The sequence below is a fragment of the Xylocopa sonorina genome, chromosome 12 (assembly GCF_050948175.1).
Source record: "Xylocopa sonorina isolate GNS202 chromosome 12, iyXylSono1_principal, whole genome shotgun sequence".
NCBI lineage: Eukaryota > Metazoa > Arthropoda > Insecta > Hymenoptera > Apidae > Xylocopa > Xylocopa sonorina.
This window is the reverse complement of record NC_135204.1, coordinates 2,081,560-2,106,401: the sequence shown is the minus strand read 5'-3', so window position 1 is coordinate 2,106,401 and position 24,842 is coordinate 2,081,560. Positions and strand designations below refer to the sequence as shown.

The 24,842-nt window shown below is 40.4% G+C and overlaps 2 protein-coding genes across 3 annotated transcripts in view; one reads left to right on the top strand and one right to left on the bottom strand.

Annotated features, from left to right (window-relative positions):
• The window catches only part of LOC143429936 (Krueppel-like factor 6), a 519,442-nt gene that overhangs the window by 77,233 nt on the left and 417,367 nt on the right, over positions 1 to 24,842 (bottom strand). The window lies entirely within an intron of this gene.
• The window catches only part of LOC143429937 (uncharacterized), an 82,799-nt gene continuing 73,488 nt past the window's right edge, over positions 15,532 to 24,842 (top strand). Inside the window, exons 1-2 of one of the 2 annotated variants that reach the window (XR_013102586.1) lie at positions 15,532 to 16,059; positions 19,063 to 19,251. Coding sequence is in view for 1 of the 2 variants with exons in the window: in XM_076905799.1 (XP_076761914.1) it covers positions 15,615 to 16,059; positions 19,063 to 19,163 (546 nt within the window). In the remaining variant the exon portion in view is untranslated. Of the gene's footprint in view, positions 16,060 to 19,062; positions 19,401 to 24,842 lie in introns of those variants that run through there. The other variant, XM_076905799.1, reaches the window with a different exon arrangement.

Below are 24,842 nucleotides of genomic sequence, written 5' to 3'. Positions count from 1 at the left end.
GATTGAAAGACACATATAATTAACACGTTAAATATTCCTGGAACGCAGCAGGAATGTTAATAAGTTTGATTGTTATCTTTTTGGTGACCTTACATTTTACTCGCGAATTCTTTTATAGAAACAGGTTTGACGATAAAAATCTTAGAACAAACACACGCATGTATAGGTCGTGGTGCTATTTATAGAAAATTGTTGTGCATTTTTGCCGAAAGAAGAAGTAATCTTAAATTCATGGTTGCTAGTTTGCCGCATCCATTTTTAAACCAGCAGTAAAATATTTCAGAGCCGGTTCTTTAATGAGCCCTTATTAATATAACGAGTTGCACTCTCTAATACAAATGTTTCCGATGTCTAAAGCTGGCGTGCAGTCAATAACGAACAATGATCACGCGTCGTATTAATCGATGACTCGGAACGCAGTGCGCAGCGCGAAAATTTTTCGATCATTCCCAACGGCTTATCGAGGGTCGTTTGTATTCCGGACGACGCGACCTACGCTAATTCATGCATTAAACATCGCGCTCCGTGCAGTTGCAGATGTAAGATAGACAAAACGATTCGAGTTTGCATGATCTCTCGACATCCTGCGGGATAACCATCGCTGCAACTAAGTGTCGTTAAGATAACGACGATTTATTACACTAAGACATTAGTCCAAGGTTTAGATAATTGTTGTTCACATTATTAAAAAATTATTTTTACGAAATTATCATGGCTAATCGCATTCGTTCATTGAAACCGCGATCGTGGACGACTGAATGACTCCGCGTTAATGTAAATAGCATATTTTAAATATTCGTGGCAAAAAATTGAAGTTACAGCAGACACTAGTCGGTAATTTTTTGTCGATTTTTTTACTAAGAGATTCATTTAATGTTTTTTTAACGCTATTAACACTATTCACATCGTGCTGCTTCGAAATGCGATCGTACGTCTGCGTACTGTGTCAGATAAACAATTTCAAACAAACATGTACTTGTTATTGTATCATTGTATATTGTACTATTGCATTTTAATAATACACTGTATTGCTACCTGTTGAAGCAATTAAAGACAATTGCAAACATTAAGACAAAACCCTAAATTCTTCAGATGTATCGTATCTTTAAGTACATGTCGTTTTTTGACTTTACCTTCTTAACTCCACATATTACACAGTTATTTGTTAAGTAACGAAATTTGTAATCTTCTCATACGCTTCGAGCAATGACTTAATAGCACCTAAATATTTAGGGTGGGGCAATGATGGGACGCGGTTAAGCTTTTTATATAAACTTTAATAAAAAAAAGTTACTATATGCGATTTCTAAACAACATATACTAAATGTTTTTAAAATTTGTTTGAATGTAAAAAGTGTATACTAAGAATGTTGTTAAATTCTGATGTTCTATGTAATCTCTATCAAACATAAAGTGTCTTACTCGGTTAGGACAAACGGATTCGTTTATGGCAGTGTAACGAATTTTGATGAGGTAAGCGAACATCAAAACTGATTAGATATGTGAAATTATTGAGAAGTGGCTAAAATACACGCACCAAATAAATACAGATACCAAGTGCACCCTCGAGTGACGCGCACGGAAATAACAGATAATAGCTTTATGAAGCGTCTCGTCCTTTCTAAAACATGCAGAACGAAATGAAATTAAAACTGAAAATTGTTTGAGCCGAGAATAAAGTAGTCGTAGAAGGTACATGATGGTCGATGGCCTTATAAGCTTATTGCTATTACTGGTCAGCTTAGAGCAGACCAAACTTGGCCAAATTCAACCTTTCGCATACCATACGCAAGTTTTTTTCACAGACGAGTTCAATGCGTCATTCTCTTCAAGCACCTTTTTTACTTCCTTACGTTCACGGTTGGGAATGAAAAATGGGAATAGGGGTAGGACCTGCTTTGCTTAGGGGAGGAAAAGGACTAACTCAATCAGGCAATTAAATTAATTAATTTACACCAGTCTCACTCACGCGTTCTCTCTCTCTCTCTCTCTCTCTCTCTCTCTCTCTCTCTCTCTCTCTCTCTCTCTCTCTCTCATTCATATACACACATAGTTCACATTCTACAATTGTCAAAAAAAATGGGACGAAGTGATAAGTAAGAAGACGATTTGGTCACCTCTGGTTTAGAGTTTCTTAGAATACATTTTGTTAATTGCCAACGTTTAGTTTAACGTTGGTGTAGTTGAGGAATTGACTGTGATAGAGAATGATCCTCAACGACTTGTATTTCTTATAAGTTATATTTCGGTAACTGTTGGGGACTGCAGTAACTAATGAAACTTTCGGCAAGGTTTTGGTACATGTGCCCTATGATGTTTTGTATTTTTTAACTCTCTTTCCTATGCATGACGAGATCTTATAAAGATTCGCCGGTGGGTGTGTTATTTAGCTAGGACATGCGGATTCGTCATTGGACATTCTACGAAATTTGGTGAGGGAAGCGGCTGTCGGAGATTATTGGTTAATGTAAATTCTGATAAAGTAACAGCAAGCAATAAGACCTTTAGTAGGTATGTGTAATAAATAATAATTAACTCGACTTGGAAAGTACTGGCTTTTTGGATATTATTCCTGCTCCGGACAGTTGCTTGCCAAATGTGGCTATATTCGACAATCCCCAAAGGACGGATCGACAGTTGCCGTTTTATGAATTAGCGGACCTGGCCGAACCTCCCTTTGCTTTAGGCTATGTTTCAAGAAATAAAACTTAATGGGTCTTAACACATCTATACATGTTATGTCTATTTTATAGTTATTTTATAGTTATTTTATTAGGCACATAGCATTCTTAATTTTCTCGACCCCCGAAGTGTTCGTTAACTCAGAGAACGTTAATGGCCATCTTATTTTCGCCGCGCGTTCTGCAGTTTCCGATTACTTTGCGAAACACCGCGTATAACCTGCAAGTATTATATTGTGTAAACAAGTATGCGTACCCTTGTGCTCGCGTTGTCTAACGTGTCGCGGCGGAAAGTGTACTCAGTCAAGTTGTCGAAGAGCAAAGCACTCGATTCACGCCGTGCAATTTCCGGGAGCGACGCTGGCATCTGCAGATCCGCGAATAAAATGGCGGAGCCATGCGTACGCACAGGCTGCGAGGCCTTGGAGCGGAACGCCACCCTGTGAAGAGACACGCGAAGAACGATTGGAAGACGAGAAGTTGAGGGTGGCGTTAACGCAAGGTTTACCCTGAAATCTCCTTAATTATAGGTCTTGACATTGTCGCCATCGTGCCTCGTACTAATTGTAGGCACAATCATGCTGATAAACTACCGGTTCACTGATTTTTTTGCGCGTCGTATTCGTTATTGGGCATAGATAAAGTCACCTCACAACAGTGTTTGTTCACTTCTTATCTTGGACTGTTATCTAATCATGCAAATTTGCAATCCTGTTCATAAATCACTGGACGGTCAGCAGTTTTTACCCTTTGCAGTTTAACTATGCCTGTCAGACGCAGACGATGTTAAGCGTTCTACACCGAAATGTCTTTCGGGCACTCCCTTGATTTGCCAGCGTCGTCTACTAACTGTAAAAAGTAAAATATTGCTTTGCAGTAATTCTCAAGTACATTTCCCAGAATAAAGGTCGTTAATAATTAACATTTCGCGACTATGATACGATTTATAGCCGTATTGACATATCGAAAAAATAATAGTCCAAAAATAAAATACTTACAGTTTAGTTTCTATTCATTACCAACTACAATTTTAGGAATTTTAGACGTGTTCGTTAAATACTTAATAGCGAGGACCTTATAACTAAATAACGATCGTTGACCTGCATACGGAGGAATCGTAGCCATTTCGGTGCTAGCTGACGACTGTTGGTCGAACACAGAGGTCGGGGGCGAACGGCGACACGCATCCCTACGATTTCGCGTAAACAAAGTTAAATGTTTGGAAATGAAGTACGATTCCTGTTGAAAATGATTGGAGACTCGTGTCTAAAGCTTCATTCGAGTTCTCGATGCGATTTCTCGACTGACGTTGCGCAAACGTCCTCTACCTATGACCGTGACCATTGAAAGCACCTGTTTCGTTCGTTTCGCAGAGTACATGGTACGAGTTAAAATACATCGACGTACGAAGAAACTGAACATAAGTTGTCAAGTCGGGAAATTCCTAGCATTTCGATGCTTGATAAAACGTGTTAATTTTTAAATATTTTGAAAATCCTCGTTTAAACCAAAAAGATACAATTCACTGCTTATCTTATGACAGGTATTAAAGTCGCACGTAAAAGACGATTGCTGTCAGCAATTATTCAAGGATGCATGCACGCGTTAACGCGCCACCCTTTGTTTCACAGAATGAATGAATCATCTGATTGACACACCTGGACTAACCCTACAACCTTGCGACTACGTAGTCTCTGTCCTTTTTTTTTATATGGGTGACTGTTCTTGTAGTTCCTATCTTTTGCCTATCCAATACGCATAAATTTGTTCACCACTATGTTTGGATATACGCTTACGCATCTTCACTCTGAATTTCGATTAAAACGTGAGTCCAGTTCCATTATAACAATAGCAATTTTTCATGCAACGTTTACACAATGTGTGCCCCGTAGTCACGCGTTTAAAATATAATTCTGGTACATTTGCAATTCCTTGGAAACGTACAGGGGCTTTATAATCGTCATGTATGTATATAAATGAGTCACCTTGATGTAATGTACATGTTGTGAAATAATGAAAAATGTTTACTTGAATCAGGTTTCCTCGATTAGCGAATCACACGGTCACAACAAGGTGAGTCAAGATGTTTTATAATGATCGCGCACGTGGACAAGACAGTTGTAAATATGACATCTTCCCAGAGAGTTTTCTACCTTTTGGACCGTTTATTTTGAAAGTGGTGCAAACCCACTTTTTGTTGTTTCGAGTAATTTAAATTTAGTATATTATAATTATATCAAGTCTGGCAATGTTTCTGCTAATTTATCAATATGTAATTTGATTAATAAATTTCTTTTAGGCGAATTGATCTAAAATATATTATATTTAGGGACTGTAAATGGACTTACTTCATTTTCATATTTAGTCACTTGTGAAAAACATTTAATTTCAATGATGAAAAATTAAATACCATTTAAAATATATTTTATATTAATCAAATTTTATTTATAATTAACAACAAGAAATAAAACAGAAGTAGCGTTCTTTTTTTCTAAACGTTAATTGTATAAGATATTATTATTATTTATTATTACTTTTTTTTGTAGAAAAGGCAAAGTATTTATCGGGACTTTTCGATGCCAGAATTTTATCTTATAATGCTTTTCTCGGTAATTCAGCATTTTTCAAGTGAACACTATGACTTTGTACACGAATCGCTTTTCTTCGTCGTTATTTGTTATCTGAATTTTCATGTTGGAGAAATCGCGAAATTGCACAGGTATCTTTACATGGCAGATAGAAATGTAACTCGAAATCTCGTTCAAAGATTTTCCTGCATGTCCATTCATTAATTGACCTTAAGTTATTTTCCTTTCATTGTTCTACGTACAAATTAAACATTTTTCTACGCAACTTATCTGTGGAATTTCTTCATTTGACCAATTTTAAATTAAAGAAAGCATTGGCATTTTTTAAGGTGTTAAATATTAACTAGTTATAAGTAATAAGTAAAAAATGGATTTACACCATTTTCAAAATAAACGGCCTTATTCCTGTTACAAGTTTCTCTAAATGTATTAACAGATCTTTATTGTTTATAATAAAGGAAATATTCTAATTATCAATACCTGATGCATTTTGTCCGGCTAACTGTTCCACGTCCCTTCTACTTGGGGAAAACTATTGTAAAATCCTTTGAAGTCCTTGAGTTGGGTTTTTACCCGTCATCGATGTATCCCCACAAGACAACTCATCGTCCGCGGAGGCAGTGCGCAACCGTTACCCACAGCGCCGCCATTTTCGACAACGATATTTTCTGGGCGAAATGCGCGTCCGCGTTCCCTGACGTTATCCAGAAACAAATGGACTTTTAAATTGCACTCGCGAGTCCCACCTATAGTCGCGAGGCCCTCGCGTAAGCCGCGCCGATAACGGGGCGCCACCCGCTCGCGACAAATTCCTACCATTATATTTCCCTATTTACTTCGGTGCGCGCGGACCACGGCCGCGGTGCTTTGTCCTACGCGTAATTACGTCCCCTGGCGCTTAATTCACGACAATTAAATTGCACGGCCTCCGCCGACGCGAGGCTCGCAACCCCTGCGCACCCCCCTTTTTTTCGCGAGGAAATCCTCATGGATACCTTGAGCTTTGGGAACTCTTAACCAGCTAAAACCTCAGAGTGACCTTTCTCGTGCATCACGATAGAAATCCCGAAAGTCTGACGAACAGTTCCGGCTCCTCGCGACTGCGCAACATCCTGACCAATTCCGTCTGCGCTCGAAATAAGTGCATCGCGCGATCGCAGGAATTTTCAGGGCCACGTACGCTTCTTGCGTCACTATCGTCTAGCCGTATGCATCGGGCAACGAGTAATTGCTCGCGGTTAATTATACCGGGCGCAGAGTGGTTCTTGGCGCGCGCAACGTGTGCACGTGCCGCGTCGCTTTTGGTCCCTAGCGGAGCTTTTCGTAAGTACCTGACGTGTTCGGCGGGATTCAATTTGTCCATTGCGTGATGTCGAGTATGTGCTTGTTGTCAAGTGTGCTTTTACGACAGCGGCGAGTGCCATTGTTGGCTAATTATTATCTATTACGAGTTGATGGGTCTGTACTACGTCTGAAAGGGAGTAATTTAGCGTATCTATGAGTCGAATGAATATTTCGAACGATGCTGTAGTAATTATTCCTAACTTCGTTCGATGAGTTGAAGGATTGTCCATGTTTCCAAACTCTAATGCACACTGTGGCATTAGAGATGATTCAGTGAATGGAAATAGCGAGGATCAGTTTGAGTAATGTTCTAACGGTTATTCTTTAATGCCGTCCGACGCGCTGAAAGATAGCTAGCATTCCTAAGCGTCGATCCACGATGGCGCCGGGGAAATGCAATTTGTTTATCCGAAACACGGATTATCATCGTCGGAGACGAGTTCGTAAACCGTGGGAGGTGACACTGCGTCGTAACGACGGTTCTCGAAAGAGAGAAGAGTGAATGGGAGAAACGACGGAGGAAAGAGAGATTCTCTTAACGTTAACTGCGCGGAGGTGACTACTAACTTAATTAAGCAACGTCTATAGTTGGGAAGCGCGCGCGCGAGCCTATTCACCGTGGATACTCGCATTATCGTCATCGCGAATTAATAACAGGCCCATTATTCGAGAGCTCCGTTTCGGCGGTGCGAAGATAACGCCTTTGCGGGGAATTATCTTTTCGTATACTTTCGTAGACGTCTGGTGAAAGCCAGACGTTGCATTGCGAATTGAATTACCGCCTCGAAAATGCGGAAGATGCAGCCTCGGGACGTCATTGTTGCGCAATAAATTGCATTACGTGGAAACGCGATGTTCGAAATAGAACCGTTATCGTTCCCTGTTTCACGATAAAGTCTCGCAGTATTTGTATATCGTCGCGCATTCAAGGCGTCTCTCTTCTTGTTTTGATTCGAGCCAGCAGAAAAAAGTGTTCGCTCTTATCCGAATCTAGAGACGAACGTAAAGAGGATATAGTCGTTTAAGAGACTTGATATTGTTATTCTTGGTAACGTTCTACAGCGATTCGCAATCGTAACATAATTTGTAATCATGCTCGGTGGTCAACAGTATGATTTAGTAGATGCAAAATACGATCCGTGATATCCCACAAGCTGTATTTCATTTTGCAGTCAGAAAAAGAAATAATTTTTGCGATTCTACGCAAAGACTAATAGTACTTAATGTGTTTATGACATAAAACGCGAATCAATGGTTTTTGTTTGTTATACTTATACGGAGAATGGGATACGTAAATCGTCTTTTTTTCAATCAAGGTTGTGCATATTTAAGAAGATATTGCCAATAACATGTTAATAACAAGTAGATAATTTATAAGCATTCGCTGCTGTTTTTTTACCTAAATGTTCACCTAATGTTTTCAACTTCGACGCGTTAACGCATTTGTAGCCAGCGTTCCCAAATGGGAACAGTTAGAAATAATTGTATATCTTACAGAATATGTTAAATTGTTCGCTACAAACGTGCACAAATGATCAATTTAAAACTTTGTATTTTAGTTTAATATGTATTTCATAGATGTTATAGTTTATCTTGGTTGTTTAATACTTTTTCTATGAAATTTTTAACAGATGTTATAAGATATCTAAAGGACTCTAAAAAAAATTCCAAGTAAGTTATTTAAATACTTTTTGATATCAATTTTTCTGTTATATATTTTTTCCTCCTTCCGAAAGCTATTTTATCGTACTTTATACGTTGAAACAGATGCTCCCAATTACCATTGTTTTCAATTAGGAAACATTCCTTTATATAATTAAAACTGATATTATAAACTAATTGTTTGTTTAAAATTTATCGTATTAGCATTTAAAAAGTTAATCTAGAAACGATAAAAAATAAAATATAAAGAAAAGAAATTTAGTACCAAATGGGTTAAATAATAATCATTATTACATAGTATAGAGTGATGTAATTGAAAGTCTGAGTTAGACTTTTCCAATCACGGTTGAGCGGCTGAAGATCAAAGCGTGCCGTAAACGAGGACGTGTAAAAGTAACGTGAAACGATTTTACTGTACAAACAGATGATGAGAGTTATTCCGTGCACGTAATCTAGACAGTTAAGGAACACACACGCGAAGTAGAGATATTCACTACCAATATACGCTATCGTTCAGCACTCTGAAATCCGGCGATCGCAATCGGAAGACTTGATTCAAAATGAAAGGTGTCTCGAAGATCCATCACGCGATATCAGGCTCCTAGTAAAATTCCTCGAACGCGTAAGATTTCGTCGTCGCCTATCGACGAAGGAAGACCAATCGCGATCGAGCAAAATGGAGAGGATGTGACAGGTGTTCGACTGAAATCGGTCCTGACGCGTAATCGCCATAGCGCGAGAGAGTAGATCGAAGAAGGCGTCCAATTAAAATTATGCGACGTCCATTGTGCTCGTTATCACGTGTCTATCACCAGCGAGGAACATCGGAAAACTCGCGTCCGATGAAAAGCGACGCGGAAGAAGTTTCGTCGCACGGCGTCGCCGCGAAACCGCCACTGACAAATTCGTTTTCCCCGCGCGTTTCCGTATTTACTCCTCCCACGGCTCTTTGTCTTCGCGTAATTACGTTCCGCGGCAGTTTAACGGCCGACAATTACTCGGTCGGGTCGTCGTTAATTTCCCTCGAAATAAAAGACGACAACGACGTCGACGAAGACGACGGAGGCGACGGAAACGCCGTGGTGAGAAGACGCGGTTCGCAGGAGCCGGCGATACCGATCTCACGATTTCCACGGGCACAAAAGCGATCCCCTTGAGTCCCGTAGGACGCTCTAACGGGACTTTCTAGTAACTGGGATCGACTAGTTTTCGCAACGGCTGTGGCGGACGTTATCGCAGTCCCCAGGCCTAACTGGCGAGGTCGAATTGCTTGGGCTCGGAAGGAAACGCGTAGGATGTTAGTTCAGAGAGGTTCGAGGTTGGTTAGAATTAGATAAAGGCGCGGGTCGGATCTGGAATTTGATTTCGTTGGGTGCTCGATGGGATTATTGAATGGCATTGTCCTGAGAACGGGTCTATGCAGATAAATCTCTGTTGCGCAACGATCGTAGTTATTTTTACGTTTCCAATGATTATGTGTGAATTGAATCTTCTTACATGAAAAAGATCTTAGTCATCGCAGCGTCATTGCATGTTATAATGCATCGGATAACTCCGTCTTAGATAACTGAAGTCTACAAGAGAGAGGTTCACGATGAGATGCACTCTAGTAACGTTAATCGCTTAACACTTTCAGCCCTAGTCAAATCTCAACTCGTTTCTTTCTTCTAATGAACTTTCAAGAATTTTTTATGCTGCGGATGAGTGCTTATATAAATTATTTACTTTTACTTCACAACAATGCATTCTTTATTTATTACAAAGAAGGGGGAAACAACCTTTTTTAAAATATAAAAACAGTACAAGTAAAGTAATAACATTTAACAGAACTACTAAGTAACACTTCAGGGATGTCCAAAATATATACACATTTACTGCAATAGGTGTTTATAGGGAAATGTTTCTTTTATAAAAATAGAAAGTAACATATTGGAACATTCAAGTGTGTTTGATGTCATGTTGTGTGTCAGATGACGCCTGTAGATTCCAAAGTGTTAAAGCTATGATTCGAAAATACTCGAAACCATTACAGAAATACATAACACGAACCACACGTAACAAAAGTTTTTTACCGGTCGCGGAGCAGTCAAGAACCAGTTAGCTGTAACGTTTCAGCTTCATTTTGTAACGTATTACATAAAATTGTTGCATAACATTGAAACGGGTTGGTGGATTCCTCGAGTTCCAACAGCTTCCGCGACTCTATCACGAATCGTTAGGTTAGCCAAGGATAGGACGAAAGGAGCACGACGAGTGCACACGAGAAACGCATCTCTGGGCCGTGTACCGCGGCGATCGAACGAGTCCCTCGCGGAGGAAACACGCGCGAGTGGCCCCACGCGGAAGCACAGCCGTCGTAGATTCAGCGGTAACCCACCTTTATGACGGACCATCTCGCGAGTGCGTTTTCCCTTCTCCTCTCACGTAACGCGAGCGTGCAGACTATCGCGGTGTCGCAGTAAAAGCGAGAAACTGCTTCGAACGCTGCGCGCCGACCGGCTTCTACCAGCTCGCGATCATTGTTTCAATAACAGCGCGTGTACGTTCGCCACCGACGGATTCATTTCGCCCCGCGCTCGTTCCGTTATGGGGTCGTTACCCCTTGTGAAAATATGGAGGCTCTGACGCCTTCCGCGGCCTCGTTTCCGGTCTCGCGCAGAGCCACGTTCGCAACGTTTGTGGAAATTCTGGTGAAACGTAATAGGCGAAGGTAAGTTTAATATCGTACAATAAATAGAATCGAAGATAAATTTCATTAAAATCAAGTGGTAGAATGAATGAATGCCACACGAGTTAGTTCGGTCCGCTCGATCCACAGAGGTGACCGTATCTCCGTCTTACCTCGAAGCAAGGATGGAATAGAAACCGAGTCGGCAGATACGCGTTCAACTCTAACCTTTCCTCGTATCGCTCGTTCGGGTTCACCGCCAGTCGACTTCCGCGAGCCGCGCGTATAAATCACGACGAAAGACGGCCGGTGCGCTACTTTAATGTTCCTTTTTTGCGAATTTTTCGCTCACCCGTCTCTCCCCTGATCCGACTGGCTATCGATGCCGTGGAAAGTATGCCGAACACGTAATCGTGGCTGGTGTGCGCCGCACGGAGCGTCGGCGTCCGTGCGAACGTATGCGGAACGCGACACTCGCGATCGAGTCCGCACGAAAATGCGATCCCGTGCGCCGGCGGGGAAAATTAAAACGGACCGAGAAAAATGCCTGGCTGTTTCTCAAACGGCGCCGTGCCAGGAATTGCCAACTTCGCGATTGGTTCGCGTGTATCCGCGCGTGAACGACCGCGACCGCGGTTAATCGCGCGCGGATCACGGTTGCTGGTTTCAGTCTCGATTCATTAGCGATTCTTACGAAATTCCGACTGATTTGCATTTGAATTTGCGGTTGACAATTTACCGCTCCAAGGTGAGCTAGTTTTGTCAGACTCCGCGAGGGGTTCGTCGAAAGGCGTTTGGCAAGAAATGCCCTACGGAAACGCCGCGGAACGAAGAAAGTGCCGGAGAAGAGAGGTTGCGTAATCGTTGCAAACATTGCCGTAAGAGTTTTCTTTCGTTTAGAAAGGAAAACCAGTTTAATCAGCTACGTTCGCCCGATACGTTTCGGAGTAGACACTGTTTTCCTTCGCACTCGGTAGTACAATGTTTGAATTCGAAATTGATACTACCACTTCGTTCTATTACAACACGGAGTGCGCATGTTATTTATCGTGATATTTACGAGAATCGAAGGAATAAAAATGATTGATAGAAGTTTATCTGTCTAGTCGTACCATAATTAACGCGATTATTCTACTTTGTCGATAAATGAGAAATTGAAACATTCGCAGATAAACGGGAAACTGTGAGAAATCGTAGAAAATGTAGACATTCGCATCATTAATCTTGTTCCACATAAATTATTTAACTTTACGTTTCTTAAAGAACGTATTTACATCGTTTATATAGGATGACCCAATACCAGAAGTGATAGATAAAACCGTACTGTGCTGAACGAGCCTGAACGCGCGTCTTACGCTCGTTGACTGTCAATCGCGATCGTAAAAATATACGCAGCGCCGTGGACGTTCTTCCGTCAGCCTCGTACGAACGCGTGTCGAATTAACCGGTGACCTCGATTCCTTTTCCCACATCGACAAATTAATACCCGTCCGACCGCGCTGACGTATCGTCGCGTTTACATAATCCTCGATTTCCTAACAGCTGACCCAGCGAAAACGGTGCACCTGGTACGCGTACAACGCACCGCGAGACCAAGTGCAGCGTGAACAAATAAAAATGTGCTGCATCAAAGGTAATACCACTTTCTCTCAGCAGAAGCGGGGAGCTAACCCGAGTCGCGACGACGACATTATATTGTATTATTCGTTGCGGTCGTTTTATAAATAGAAACAACAAGCTGAGCATCGCGCGGGCTAACTCGCGTTTCAGCAAAACAGAAATCGACGTCTGTCGGGTACGAGACGGCTGTATTGGTATTGGCTGGTGACTAATGGCGGGTAGCAAAAAGCTACGATGATCTCAAAGCATCCGACAATGTCACCGCGGTTAGGAAAACAACGTTAGCTCGATAATTTCAATTAGCAAATACACTTAGCACGCTAATAACCGTGTCGTATTTACGAATCGGAAACGAGCCGACGCTGGTTGCTCGGAGGCAACGTGCCTGCAACCTTGATCGACGCGACATCCTCGACATTCTCGCAGGACCGCGACGCGATGGTGGGCGCGAAAATGGCCGCGCGATTGGCCGGGGCGTGGAGCGCGCGATCGCCGCGACGGGCCGTCACAGAACGGCCACCACTCTGTTACCGTCGTCGTCCGATGCGCGCGTGTTTTCGAACCGCGCGACCGATCGCACGTGACGCCAGAAACTCCGTGGCTCATTGTCAACGCCACGAGCGAGGAATCTCTTCGAGCTGAACTGGCTACCGTCCACGTGTCTAATACGGGGAAATGCGATTAACACTGAGAAAAGTAGTAGATACGTTCGTCGCGTTTCCGCCTCGTCAGTGCTTCGTGATTAAAGACCGCAAGTTCTCCACCGATCGTACTTTGTCGCGAGGCCAGTCGGAGCAATCCACCTGTTGATCGTGACACGGTTGATACTCCATTGTCGCGAAATGCACGGAACGCGAGTGCCTGTTGTTGCTGGTTAACATTCGTGGCTGGGGTACACACAGACGGGGACTGTCAACGTGTGCGCGATCTCGCTGGACGGTGAATCCCCGTGCAGAGCAACGTCGCGCGGTTTCTCTTTGGGAACCAGTGGACTACGAGAGTTGGATCGAATGCTGGCTCTGATTTCGCGATGCATATAAGAGGTACGCGTACAAGTAGTTCGCGGTGCTACATTATTGATAAGCTCTCGGAATTGCCGGAGAGTTGTGATTCTTCGAAGCGGAGGGTGGTTTGTTGATACCGCGAGCCGCACGTTGCCTTATTAATTAGAGAAAGCAATACTTTCGTTTACGGTTGTTGCGCGGTCTAAAGTACGCGATCGGAATGCAAACTTGGAGAAATTCCTTGGGTGTTCCGATAAAAGTTAATATTAAGAATGATGGATGATAAGATGGTGTGTATTTTTCGTACGACATTGATCACATTATGAGAGCGTGGACGTTTAGATATTTAAATCCAGTAATCGCAACAACATTTAAGGCCTATTAATAATCTATTTTCATTTTCATGGTCCTTTGTTTCGAAATCGCTTTCACCTTTTCCTCCGCCATTACCTTCGAGCATTTTCTACGGTACGCGAGACGTTCAGCGTCGAGGAGAATCGAGGCTCGTGAAAAAACGTCCACTGATTCACCAAACCCACGGTTGTCCTTCGAAGAGGAAAGTAGCCGCCGCCTTCGCCGGTCCCTATCGCGCGTAATCTCAGGTTTATTCAACTCTCCTTGACATTGAAACACAGGGGGGAGATTACGTAAGCTCTGAAAAGATGAAACGAACAGAGCGGAGCCCCGAATACCTCCGCTCCAGCGTATAAACGTTTGGTTACGTCTCGAACGCAATCCGGCTGACCGTGAAACTGTTTCTCCTTCATTCGAACCCCGCACGAATTAGACTCTAATCTCGTTTCGAGGCTACGTTCGAACGTAACGCGACGAGACTGTTCGCGACGTCGTTTCTTTGTTCTTCTTTTTCTTTTTTCGCGTACTTCGTCCGAGTAAGCTGTGTGAGACACTCCTTGAGACAAAGGTCGACCGTCCATTTAGTCCGATAATTCGAATGCAAGGAAAACGGTCAGCCGTGTCAAGGATTACAAGACTCTAGTCGATAATTACCTTTTGCTAGTGGATTAGAATCGAATCGAAGCAACGAATATCAGGTGGGTACGTTGTTCTGGAATATTTAACCACGTGACGTCAAATTATACAGAGAGAACAAACCGGTAGTGGAAGAAAAATTCCGTACACGCCGTTGATTTCGCAAACCGGGGACTTCCATACGATGATCGTACTTGTTCCACTTTGCGATGCAATCGGCGTTCCGCAATGATACATCCATGCACTTAAACCAACAGTGGATTGCTGTTTTAATTGCATCGTATTTGCATCGTAACCTCGCGCATTCACTGAGAAAAGTCGGATATAAATCATCAACGAATGTCCATCCGAGTCTGACAATATTGATTTAAATCAGAAGTTCCCAAACTTCTTTTGCTGCAACTAACGTATCGATCCCTTCTATTATGTGTAGACCCTCTACTTTCCTAATATTGATTTTTCAAATTCATCAACTTGAAATGTATTTCTAAAGCTGGCACAAGGCTACCTCACTTTGATTGGGTTTTCCGCTGTGAAGTGGACAATTTTTAAATAAAAAAAGTAAATAATAATCTCATTTATATCTTATACACCCCTAGTTTTTTTTTTCACTGACATAGACCACTTGCAAGACGGATTCGATTCTCTAAAGTTGATATAAACCACTTTGAGAATGACTGATCTAGACCAGAGATTGCGAACCTTTTTGAGAAGTGAGTTGTATCAAATTCTGTTCAATATTTTTTTTAATACTAATTTGTGGTCCACTTGGAGGAAGGAGGGGCTAAAAAAGATACCAGGATAATGTGAAAATTTATTAAAAGGGTTACTCAAGCCTTTGTAGGTCAGTGTCAGACCCAACAACGTTGCTTTTACTAATTCTCCCTAATTTTCGAATTCAATCGACACAAACGCACCACACCCTATATAATATTTAATCCCTCTTACAGACGATCGATGATCCGAAGCGACAGCCTGAAGAAGAATCGCATCGATCAAGAAATGAACCCAAGCATGATATAACTTCGAATCGATATTCGCAAAGAACGTTCGAACGATGTTGGCATCGTCGAAGCTGCTCCAACCGGGGCCAGCAGACTCCGGCATGGATCCCATCACCCCTAGGAATCCAGCGAACGCGTCAATAACCCCACCATCGATCGTGATCGACCACGTCGAGAGGACCGACGACGATCCTCCACCTTACAGCGCGATCGTGCCTCCGGATCACGTCGGTTGGGCCTTCAACCACCCCAGGATTCCATATTCCGCGTGCGGAACGACCGCCTGCAGAGCGGAGGCGACCCCTTTGACCCGTCTGCAACCAGACCTACCCCCTGGTTACTGTTTTCATCTCGAAGAAACGGAAAGTCAGCACGCGTCGATCTCGATGCCTCTAATGCCGTACCGGTTGTTCATGTGCGGCTCACGCAGATCTCTGTTCACCCGCGGGAATCCTCCGGAGACCTCCGCGAGCAAGGACAGCGGCGGAAGGACGCGCAGTAAGTACGATATGAAACGCTTGAAACGAACCCTGGACCCTGAATATTAATCATCCTGTCGTTTCGATGACGTAAACGAGGATGTAGATTCGTTCTCTTAAGACTAATGCTTTTTACTTTTATCTTCTGTTTGATCCTTGTTAACAGAGTTGTTTGTCACGTCGGATATATTGGTTGACGAATGTGACTGGTTATACGCGAAGACTTTAGATTTGTTTTCTTAAGTATATTCAAGATTAATGGTTTCCTTCTTTATCCTGTTTTTGTTTCGTGGTCTTTGGACAGTTCTTGTTCGATGATGATTAAGCATACGTAAGATGGAATTGGCAAAGGTGTGCGAGTCACCGCGTCGTCCCTTTTGTCCAATGAATGCGATTGGTTATGCAAACGGATCTACACTTGTATGAGATCAACTTTGAAATTGTGTTTAATTATGGTTAAGTATCAACTACAAAAGGATTCGGAAGGATTTGGAAAAATTAATTACAATGATAATTAAAGCCGAGTCAGGTATGCTTAACGAAGACCCCTCGGTGTCTGAGAACACTTAATTAATACAGACGCGTCAGTTACTTGGTCAAAAAAGTTCTTTAAATTTCAAATCCAATGTTTTGTCTTTCGTGATTTATTAAGCTCCTTCGTGCACCACGCATCTTTAATTTGAATAAAATTCAGATAAAGGTAGCTCGCGCCCATAAATACACGCGTTCTACGAGTACGATAATTATTTTTAATTGCATTGAAAAAAACGCAGCCCTATTTGTCCCGCGTCTCGCGATCGCGTGTTCATGGTTTCGTACTTGAAATTGTTTCATAGCGGCGTAATAAATTCGTTTGAATGCAAAGTGCGGGCGGGAGAGGACGCGGCGCTTTTAGCGAAATTTTCCATCGTTTTGGAACGCTCGTGTCGCGGGGTAACGAAATCCTTAACGGTGCTCGGTTTTCATCGCGCATATTTCGAGCCGCTGGAAATTCATTACCGTCAATTTTTTATTGTAATCGCTGAATGTAACGCGGCTGAATACGCGCAGTTAGCTTTACAGTAGCATCGCCTCGTATGCGCGCGCGCCTGTGTTTTTTTTTCTCGTTTTTTTAAGCACGCTCATCTCGCCTCTTCGTTAGCTTCCTGCCCCGACGCGAAATTAAATTTGCTTTTAAAGTCACGCGGCAAACAAACGTTATTTCCAACAATACCACCATTACGGTGGAATAAAAATTATACTCCGATACGACCATTTAAAAACGGGTATAGATTTTCGACGTACCTATCGCAATCGACGCTTTCATCAAAAGTAGTCGAGATGTTTAACATTTTTAGAGCGAAAACATTATAGTTCAGCGAAGAATGTACACCTAATTTCATGTAATTTGGTAAGATTTGGAAAGAAAATCGTTAAAAAAATTTATTTCAATATTTATTATAAATCATATTAATAATGCTTTTTTAAAATCATTAAGAAAATCAGTTGCAAACAACAGTTTTTCTTTTCTAAACAGTATTTGTAAATAAGAAGAATCATCGGTTAGTCATAGTTTGGTGTAAAACACGTAAATACTGCATTTTTAATTATTTTACTATCACCTGTTGTCGATGAAACGTACGATATTCTATTCTAAACAGTGATATCTAGAGTAGTACAGTCAATCCTCTTATAATACGTAAAATGCGTATCGCGTTATATGGAAACCGTGTTAAGAAACCCAGATTTAATCTGATACAAACCTGGTTAATTTGTGTCGCGCTATATGGAAACTGCGGTATAAGAAACTCGGAAGTAAGTAAAATATAAATCAGTTATATGAAAATTGTATTCTAAGAGCAACAAGTTATGATGCATATGGTTATGAAATATTTATTCAATTAAACAGTTTTATATAAAGAAATGAAATTAAACTAAAAATTGTTTTCTAACAAAAGCAAGAAAAAATTATGTAAAATTACATACATAATTTGATATGTAATAACTGAAAATGGTGATGTATCTTCACCAGAATGAAAGGGAATTTCCCATTAATTTCAACTGTGTAGGAAACAATATATAAAAGAAATTCGGAGAAAGATAACTACACAAAGATGTGACACAGTGTTCTAAGTTTACAGTAATACTATATTTATCCAGCTCTAACTATATCTGCTCTCTTCCAGGTCTTTCCAAAATCTGCTCAGTTTCCTTTCGCCTACTCTCTTTAAATCTCTGCTAACCACTAGGCGTTGTCCTTCCTGGCCAATTAGGTGCCTCTCGAAATTTCAACGCCTACTCCCTCATGCCTGCCAAAGCACTCTCATCTCTTGCCGGGAATTTCCCAGCTCTTTGACGATGACCAGGTTTTATGATACCCGCCTCACTCAGACCCAGTCTTGGTCCCTTTCGACAGATCAAGTACGTTCCATAAAACCCGTTGCCGTCCCAACCAACGCGGCTGCCGAGCATGTGGGCCTTAAAACCCCTCATTTATCTTCTTTTGCCCATAACTGTAAAAATTTAACTCATGGATAAATTCCTGCAATAGAGAATCTTCTTAAGCCAATTAAATTGATAGAATATTATTAAACGGAAACCGCGTTATAAAAACCCTGTTATTTGAGTACCTCGTTATAGGAGGATTGACTGTATTATCTGTGATTACATCATGTGTTTCAAGCAAATCTCCCGCATCGAAATTCTATCTTATTGTACTAGCCTATAAACAATTTCTATTTATAAAATAGGACACATAGAATTTTCGCAGATAAATCTAGCTAATTATAACGTTTTATAGATTTATTTTGAGATATAGTGCTTTCGTAACGAGAATAGTAAGAAGTCATCGCATACACAATGATATATTGTTAACCCTTTGCACTCGGATGCCCCCTCTGAGAGGACATCAGTATCGATGAGTGATTGCTAAAATAACAATATTTTAAATAATTAAATATAATAAAAACTTTATTGTTAGGACTCTATTGCTAAAATATTGTTAAAATATTGCTAAAATATTACTCTGCTTTTCTTTTTCTAGAATACGGAGCTATTTTGGTTGGCGCAGCCGTGATCATTTTCCTCATGGTCTTGTCGATATTGGTGCGGATCGTTATGGATAAAAATCTTTGGCGCGGTTAACCACGGATATCGAGAAGTAGTCGTCCCGCCGACCTTTGTCGTGCGCAGACTCTCGTCGTTCTCGATCTAGACTGAATCTAGAATAAGCGTTATCACGGTACAATTTCGCTCGCGTAGATGTAATCGCAGTTGTAATTAAAGCGTGACTGTACGCTGGAGAACGGCTGGAATTCGAACCTCGCGAATCGTACGCGCTTGTCGCGTATCTTAATCGTTCGATTCCTCGGCTAATAAACGTGACGCTCATTCGTATTTCGTGGATGCGACGCTCTGCTGATTATTTTCGTCTCCGTTGAGAGATCACTATAGAGCATCGTTCCACTGTACGCGACAAATTTTCCAAGAGCAAAGCGCTGATTATTTTAAACGGTCTATATGCATCGCGAATATTTTTACTAAGCCATAACCATAAAGTATTTGTATAAACTCTTTTTATATATATTCGTATGGATTCGTCCGATCCATTTTGTGATGTTCGATTTATCGGGGCTTTCAAACGGTGTATGTTACCACGAGAGAAAATAGAAAAGTTCCAAGAATCACGTCTTCTATTTTTACCTACACTGTATTGACGTTTACCTTGGTATATACTAATATTTAGCACCTGAAGTAGGAACAAAAAAAGGAAATGAGTAGACGCGTCGAACAATCGCGAAAATCTTCGACGAATCAATGTAACGCAGTGGCGAAACGTGAAGCGCCATAAATGGAGAACCGGTATTTTATGCGTGACCAAATCAGCTTTACGCCGCTATGCTGCAACGACGGTTCAATATTTTTTGTTGATTCAGCGTATCACGTTCGCGAAACGAGTTAATGGTTGGAATTAGAGGAGCAAACATTTGCCTGTTCAAACTGCAACGTCCAACGAACGTAACGCTCCGTTTCGAAGTCCACTTGCCTTGAGACGAGAGAAATACAAAGAGTATCAACAATTAAAGAAATCCTTCCTGCAACTTCCTTCTTCGCTCTTCGCTCACGGAAATGGAACGTCTATGCTAACTTCGATGCCTATATAAATTCTGACGATAAAATCAACACCTCTGCAGGATTAAAATCGTCAACAGACAGATCGTGGTTCTATTTACGCGAAGCGAAAAACACTACCCGTTCGATGCAATGATTCTGCACCGTTGAACCGAACGTTTCGTTCGGTCAGCAACTCACGGCCGGCGCGTTATAATTTTAATCGTGATTAACAGTTTTATATAGCCATTGTCAAGCCTAACTCTGATAAAGTCAGTTAGACGGGCGGCGTGTCCGAACAGCGCGATGGCGTCCCTCCAGGCCAGTGTCCAAGCGATGCGCCACCGGGGAAATTAGCCGACAAAATAATTCATAGACGTAGCTTTTATTTGACGTCCGCGCGGAGGACACCGGGTATTACGAGGGTGGGCCGGGGCCGTTCGCGCGAACAAATGCGCTGCAAAATTGTTGATTCGTGCTAAGTACCCTCTGGAGTCCTCATCGTTTCGCGAACACCGGCGAAGTTAACGCGAGAAACGTTGCCGCTGACAATATCGCGTCGTCCCCGACAAACTGCCGGCGATAATGAACGTGGTTTTCCGTTGAAATTAGCTTGCTCTGCGTTTCTTTCATTTTAGCGATTCTTCTTTTTCAATGGAAATTTGCGTCGATCGCAATTCAAGAGGATAAAGCGCTGCGTACAGATACAAGCGCTATCGACGGGTAACAGCATGAACTTGACTGACGGGTCTAGCGGGTGAAAATTAATGAGGTATAAATAGAATGCATCTTTTATTTAGAAAACAAGTGATATCTTCGAAACTATTAAATAGAATTTCAATGGCATTCAAACAAAACAAAACAGTAATTGTTAATTAATAATGATTTTCAGAGTTCAGTTAATAAGAGAAGAGTATAACAATTTTTAGAAATGTTTCATCAGCCACTTTTTTACAAAGCAAAATTTTAACCTAATTTTATTCTAATGTTTCTTACTAGTAAGACATTTTTGTAAATACTCACGCTTATGATTGAGAATCTTATAGAACAGTAATATCATACACCAACACTAAGAACTGTATTTATTACGAAGAAGTTATAAAATTATAAGAAATAATTTTTTCCCGCGAAAGATATTCTTCTAATTTTTAATTAAACGAAGGGAAAATTTACTTAGAAACAGTGTATCGTATGTGCTGCATCAAGAAATGAATTTCCTTCATAAAGGATGTAAATTAATTAACTCTTTGCATTCGTATTTATAAAAGTAAAGATTAAATTTGAAAGACTAATTTAGATCTGTTATTATCAACATTTAGCACATTAATACACGCATCAATATTCCCCTCGAAAACAAGTATCCTCGAATAGTACAATACTAATAAAATATATACATGTAAAAACAAGAAAATTGTGAAAGACCAAAGAAGTAAAAATGATGCAAGTTCAGTTGACAAAATTATATTTTATAGTTTTCCAAACTTTTCTCATTACGGAACACTTTTCAAGATTGAAAATTTTTTAGGAAAATTTGTTAGTTATAATAAATGATGACACAGATATATTAGATAAACAAAAAAGAAATTTATATCAATTTTTATGTCATACCTATAAAAGAAACGTTTTTCAATTTTTAATAATAAAGCAAACAGTCTTTCGTTATTCCCTACATCGCTTTCAGAATTTTTCGGGGAATACTTAGTGATTGTTTGCGGAACACAGTTTGCGAAACTGTATAACATTTTATAATTTTGCAATGTATGATATCGTTCAAAACAGTCTCCAATATGTAATCCTGATTTTCAAGCAGCAGAAAAGAAAAGAATACATTGTAACAAAGGTTTATAGAATGTAATACTAGTTTAAATATAAAATATAATAATAAAATGTAGGATGGTGACCATACAGCGATATACGAGTGCAAAGAGTTAATATATCCAACTCGTCACATAAGGGTTGAGGGGTCAGAAGAGATCGCTCAAAGATGTACTGCTTCTACCTTTACCCACTCCTCTCACTCCCACTCATTAACCGCATTCTTCTAAATGAATATTTTTCCAACGCTGCATAACGACAGACGTCAAAAGTATTCTCACACAAGGAGTGTTTAAGTATACGAATTACCATTATCAAAAAAATATGTTCAAATATCCCACAGCTATTTGTAGGATTTCTTGAAATTCATGAATATTCATCCGAGAAGGAACAGAAGTCTTCCAAGAATTTTACGTGAAATACCTAACCTTGAGGATCATCAATCGCAGTTTCCAAAAATCAAAATTTTTTTGTCAACACGGAACTAGCAAAATTTTTTATCTCGAACAAAATTTCAGCGACTCGTTCTCTCGTAAAAATTTCCAAGTCGAACCAGAGAAGAACGCTTTCGCCCTTCTCTGTTAAATTTCTAATGTCGTTCGCCAGGGTCAAAATCGTTCCTGGTTAAAGTTTAAATCGTACACAACCCGAAGGGAATAGGAGGACGGTCGCTTGAAAAATAAATAGAAGAAGGAGAAAAAGAAACACGAGAGAGCTAGGTGTTTGTCAACGGTTCTCGGTGGTTAATTACCTCACATGAAAGGAGGCTGCAGTCCTTTCGGTTGTCGGTTCCTGCGTATCATCAGCCTCTCACATTCGCCTCGTTCAACGGTCTTGAGTACTGCTCACTCCATCGAGCCTCTTCGTTACCCGTGAGGATTTACCATGGCCTAATCTAACCAACGATTTGCCTGTAAGCTTTTCACAGATAGAAAGCAACTGTGAAGCGATGACGAGTATACTCATTGAACACAGTGCATTGGATCAAAAAGACGGTTTCATTTTATAAAATTATTATTTATTATTATTTAGTATTACCCCCCCCCCCCTATATATTATACACATGATAAACGAAAAACACAGGAAAATTCAAATACTTATAAATGTTAAAAATTCAAATTGCTACTGTATAGTGGTATTTACCAAAGTAAGGAACGATATATAATGGGACTTTGCACGTCAAACGGTAATATCGTAATTCTTTCCCAATCTTATTTTTATAACAATGTGAACACCTTCGTTTAGAATTATTTGTTGATGAAGTGCCCTTGTATATAATCTGAAAAATTGTTTGTCGATGAACATTACATTAGGCCGAGATTATGTTGATTTTACGGGTTCGAGGAGATTAATCGCGTTGATATTTCAATATTTCTTTCTATATAATAAAAATGAATTTAAACAAATAGTATCCAGAAGATGCAGGAATATTTTTTTATAATACTTTTCTTTCTTTTAGCGCTTGACTAGTTGCCTTTCAACTCTTGCATAGATTTTGGTTTGCACTAAAATTACAATTTAAATAGCCAATGGCTATCACTACTTTTTACGTACGACGAGTATACTCATCATGACACGGAATATATTTGTGTTATTTTATTTTTTATCAAAGCTTTGATGCGCTGTTTATTTTTTCTGATGGAAGGTTGATTGAATGTTTTAATGGAATTTAAAATTTTGAAATATACGAAATTTGAGCTTCGTCTATTAACTGTATCGATTAAAGTATCGGTTCGCCGGGATAACAGGAAGCTTGGCTGTTATCGGATTTTTCCTTTCGGATTTGCCGGCGTTTCCGGGTAGCGTGGAAAAATCGAAGGACGAGCGTCATACGTCGCGAGAATAGTACGGAAAACAGCGGTCCGTCCGTCCGATGATTTATCGACGAAGTTGTACGAAACGAAACACGAATCCTCGATTGTGTAGCGATGATCCATGGCAATATAAAGCGTTTGCAATAAAATCGTGCAAAAGTTCGCCGGGGAAAAAGGGAAATCGAGCCAAAAGTCGGCTCGATGAAACTGTCGCGCCGTTGTGAACCGTTGAAATCCATTCTGTCCGCGACTTCCGCAAGTCTGGTAATCATCATCCATATCTACTGCATATCTACACATACATACTATCGCGTCCTTAGCTTCGTCTTGCGTAGTTGCTTCCGATGTTTTAATATTGGACGAGTGCCGAAGGAAGAAGAACTTTCAAAAAATACAACTCTAAATTTCTTTAGTGTTTAGTTGATACTGGTCTTAGGATATTTCATTTAGGATGTTTACATTATTGTTTTTATTAGCGATATGAAATGAACTCATATATCCCTGGACCAATTCTACATATCAATCTGCCTTATAATAATATTTAATAGATAGATTAATTGTGCTTATTCTAATAGTCCCCAATATGTAATCTTGATTTGCGAGTAGTAGAAACTAGAAGAATACGGGTCATTAGAATGTAATACTAATGTAAATATGTATTAAAATGTAGAATGACGACTATATGTCAACATACGAGCGCAACAGTGAAACGTATCGTGTTGCCTATACGATGACATACGAATGTTAAGGATTAATACTTGGTGTTAGAATAGTTTAATACTCGGTTCTGGGATTTAACACATTTCCGTCCGAGCCATTTTGAATTCTCATTATAAAACGAAAAATGCAAGCAAACCTGTCATGTAAACTCCTTTACACTCTTTTCTTGACAATTATGGTCTTTATACTATTGTAAATATTGTAAAGAATATTCCAGAAATAAAACTATTTAATTGTAAAGCGAAAAGTATCCAAAATACTGACTTTTATATTTTTGCAAGCTTATATGCCAAAGGCTGAAGCAACCACGAGCCAATCCGTTTACTGCTTCTCCTTCGGTATGGAGGTGGTCACTACTTGATAG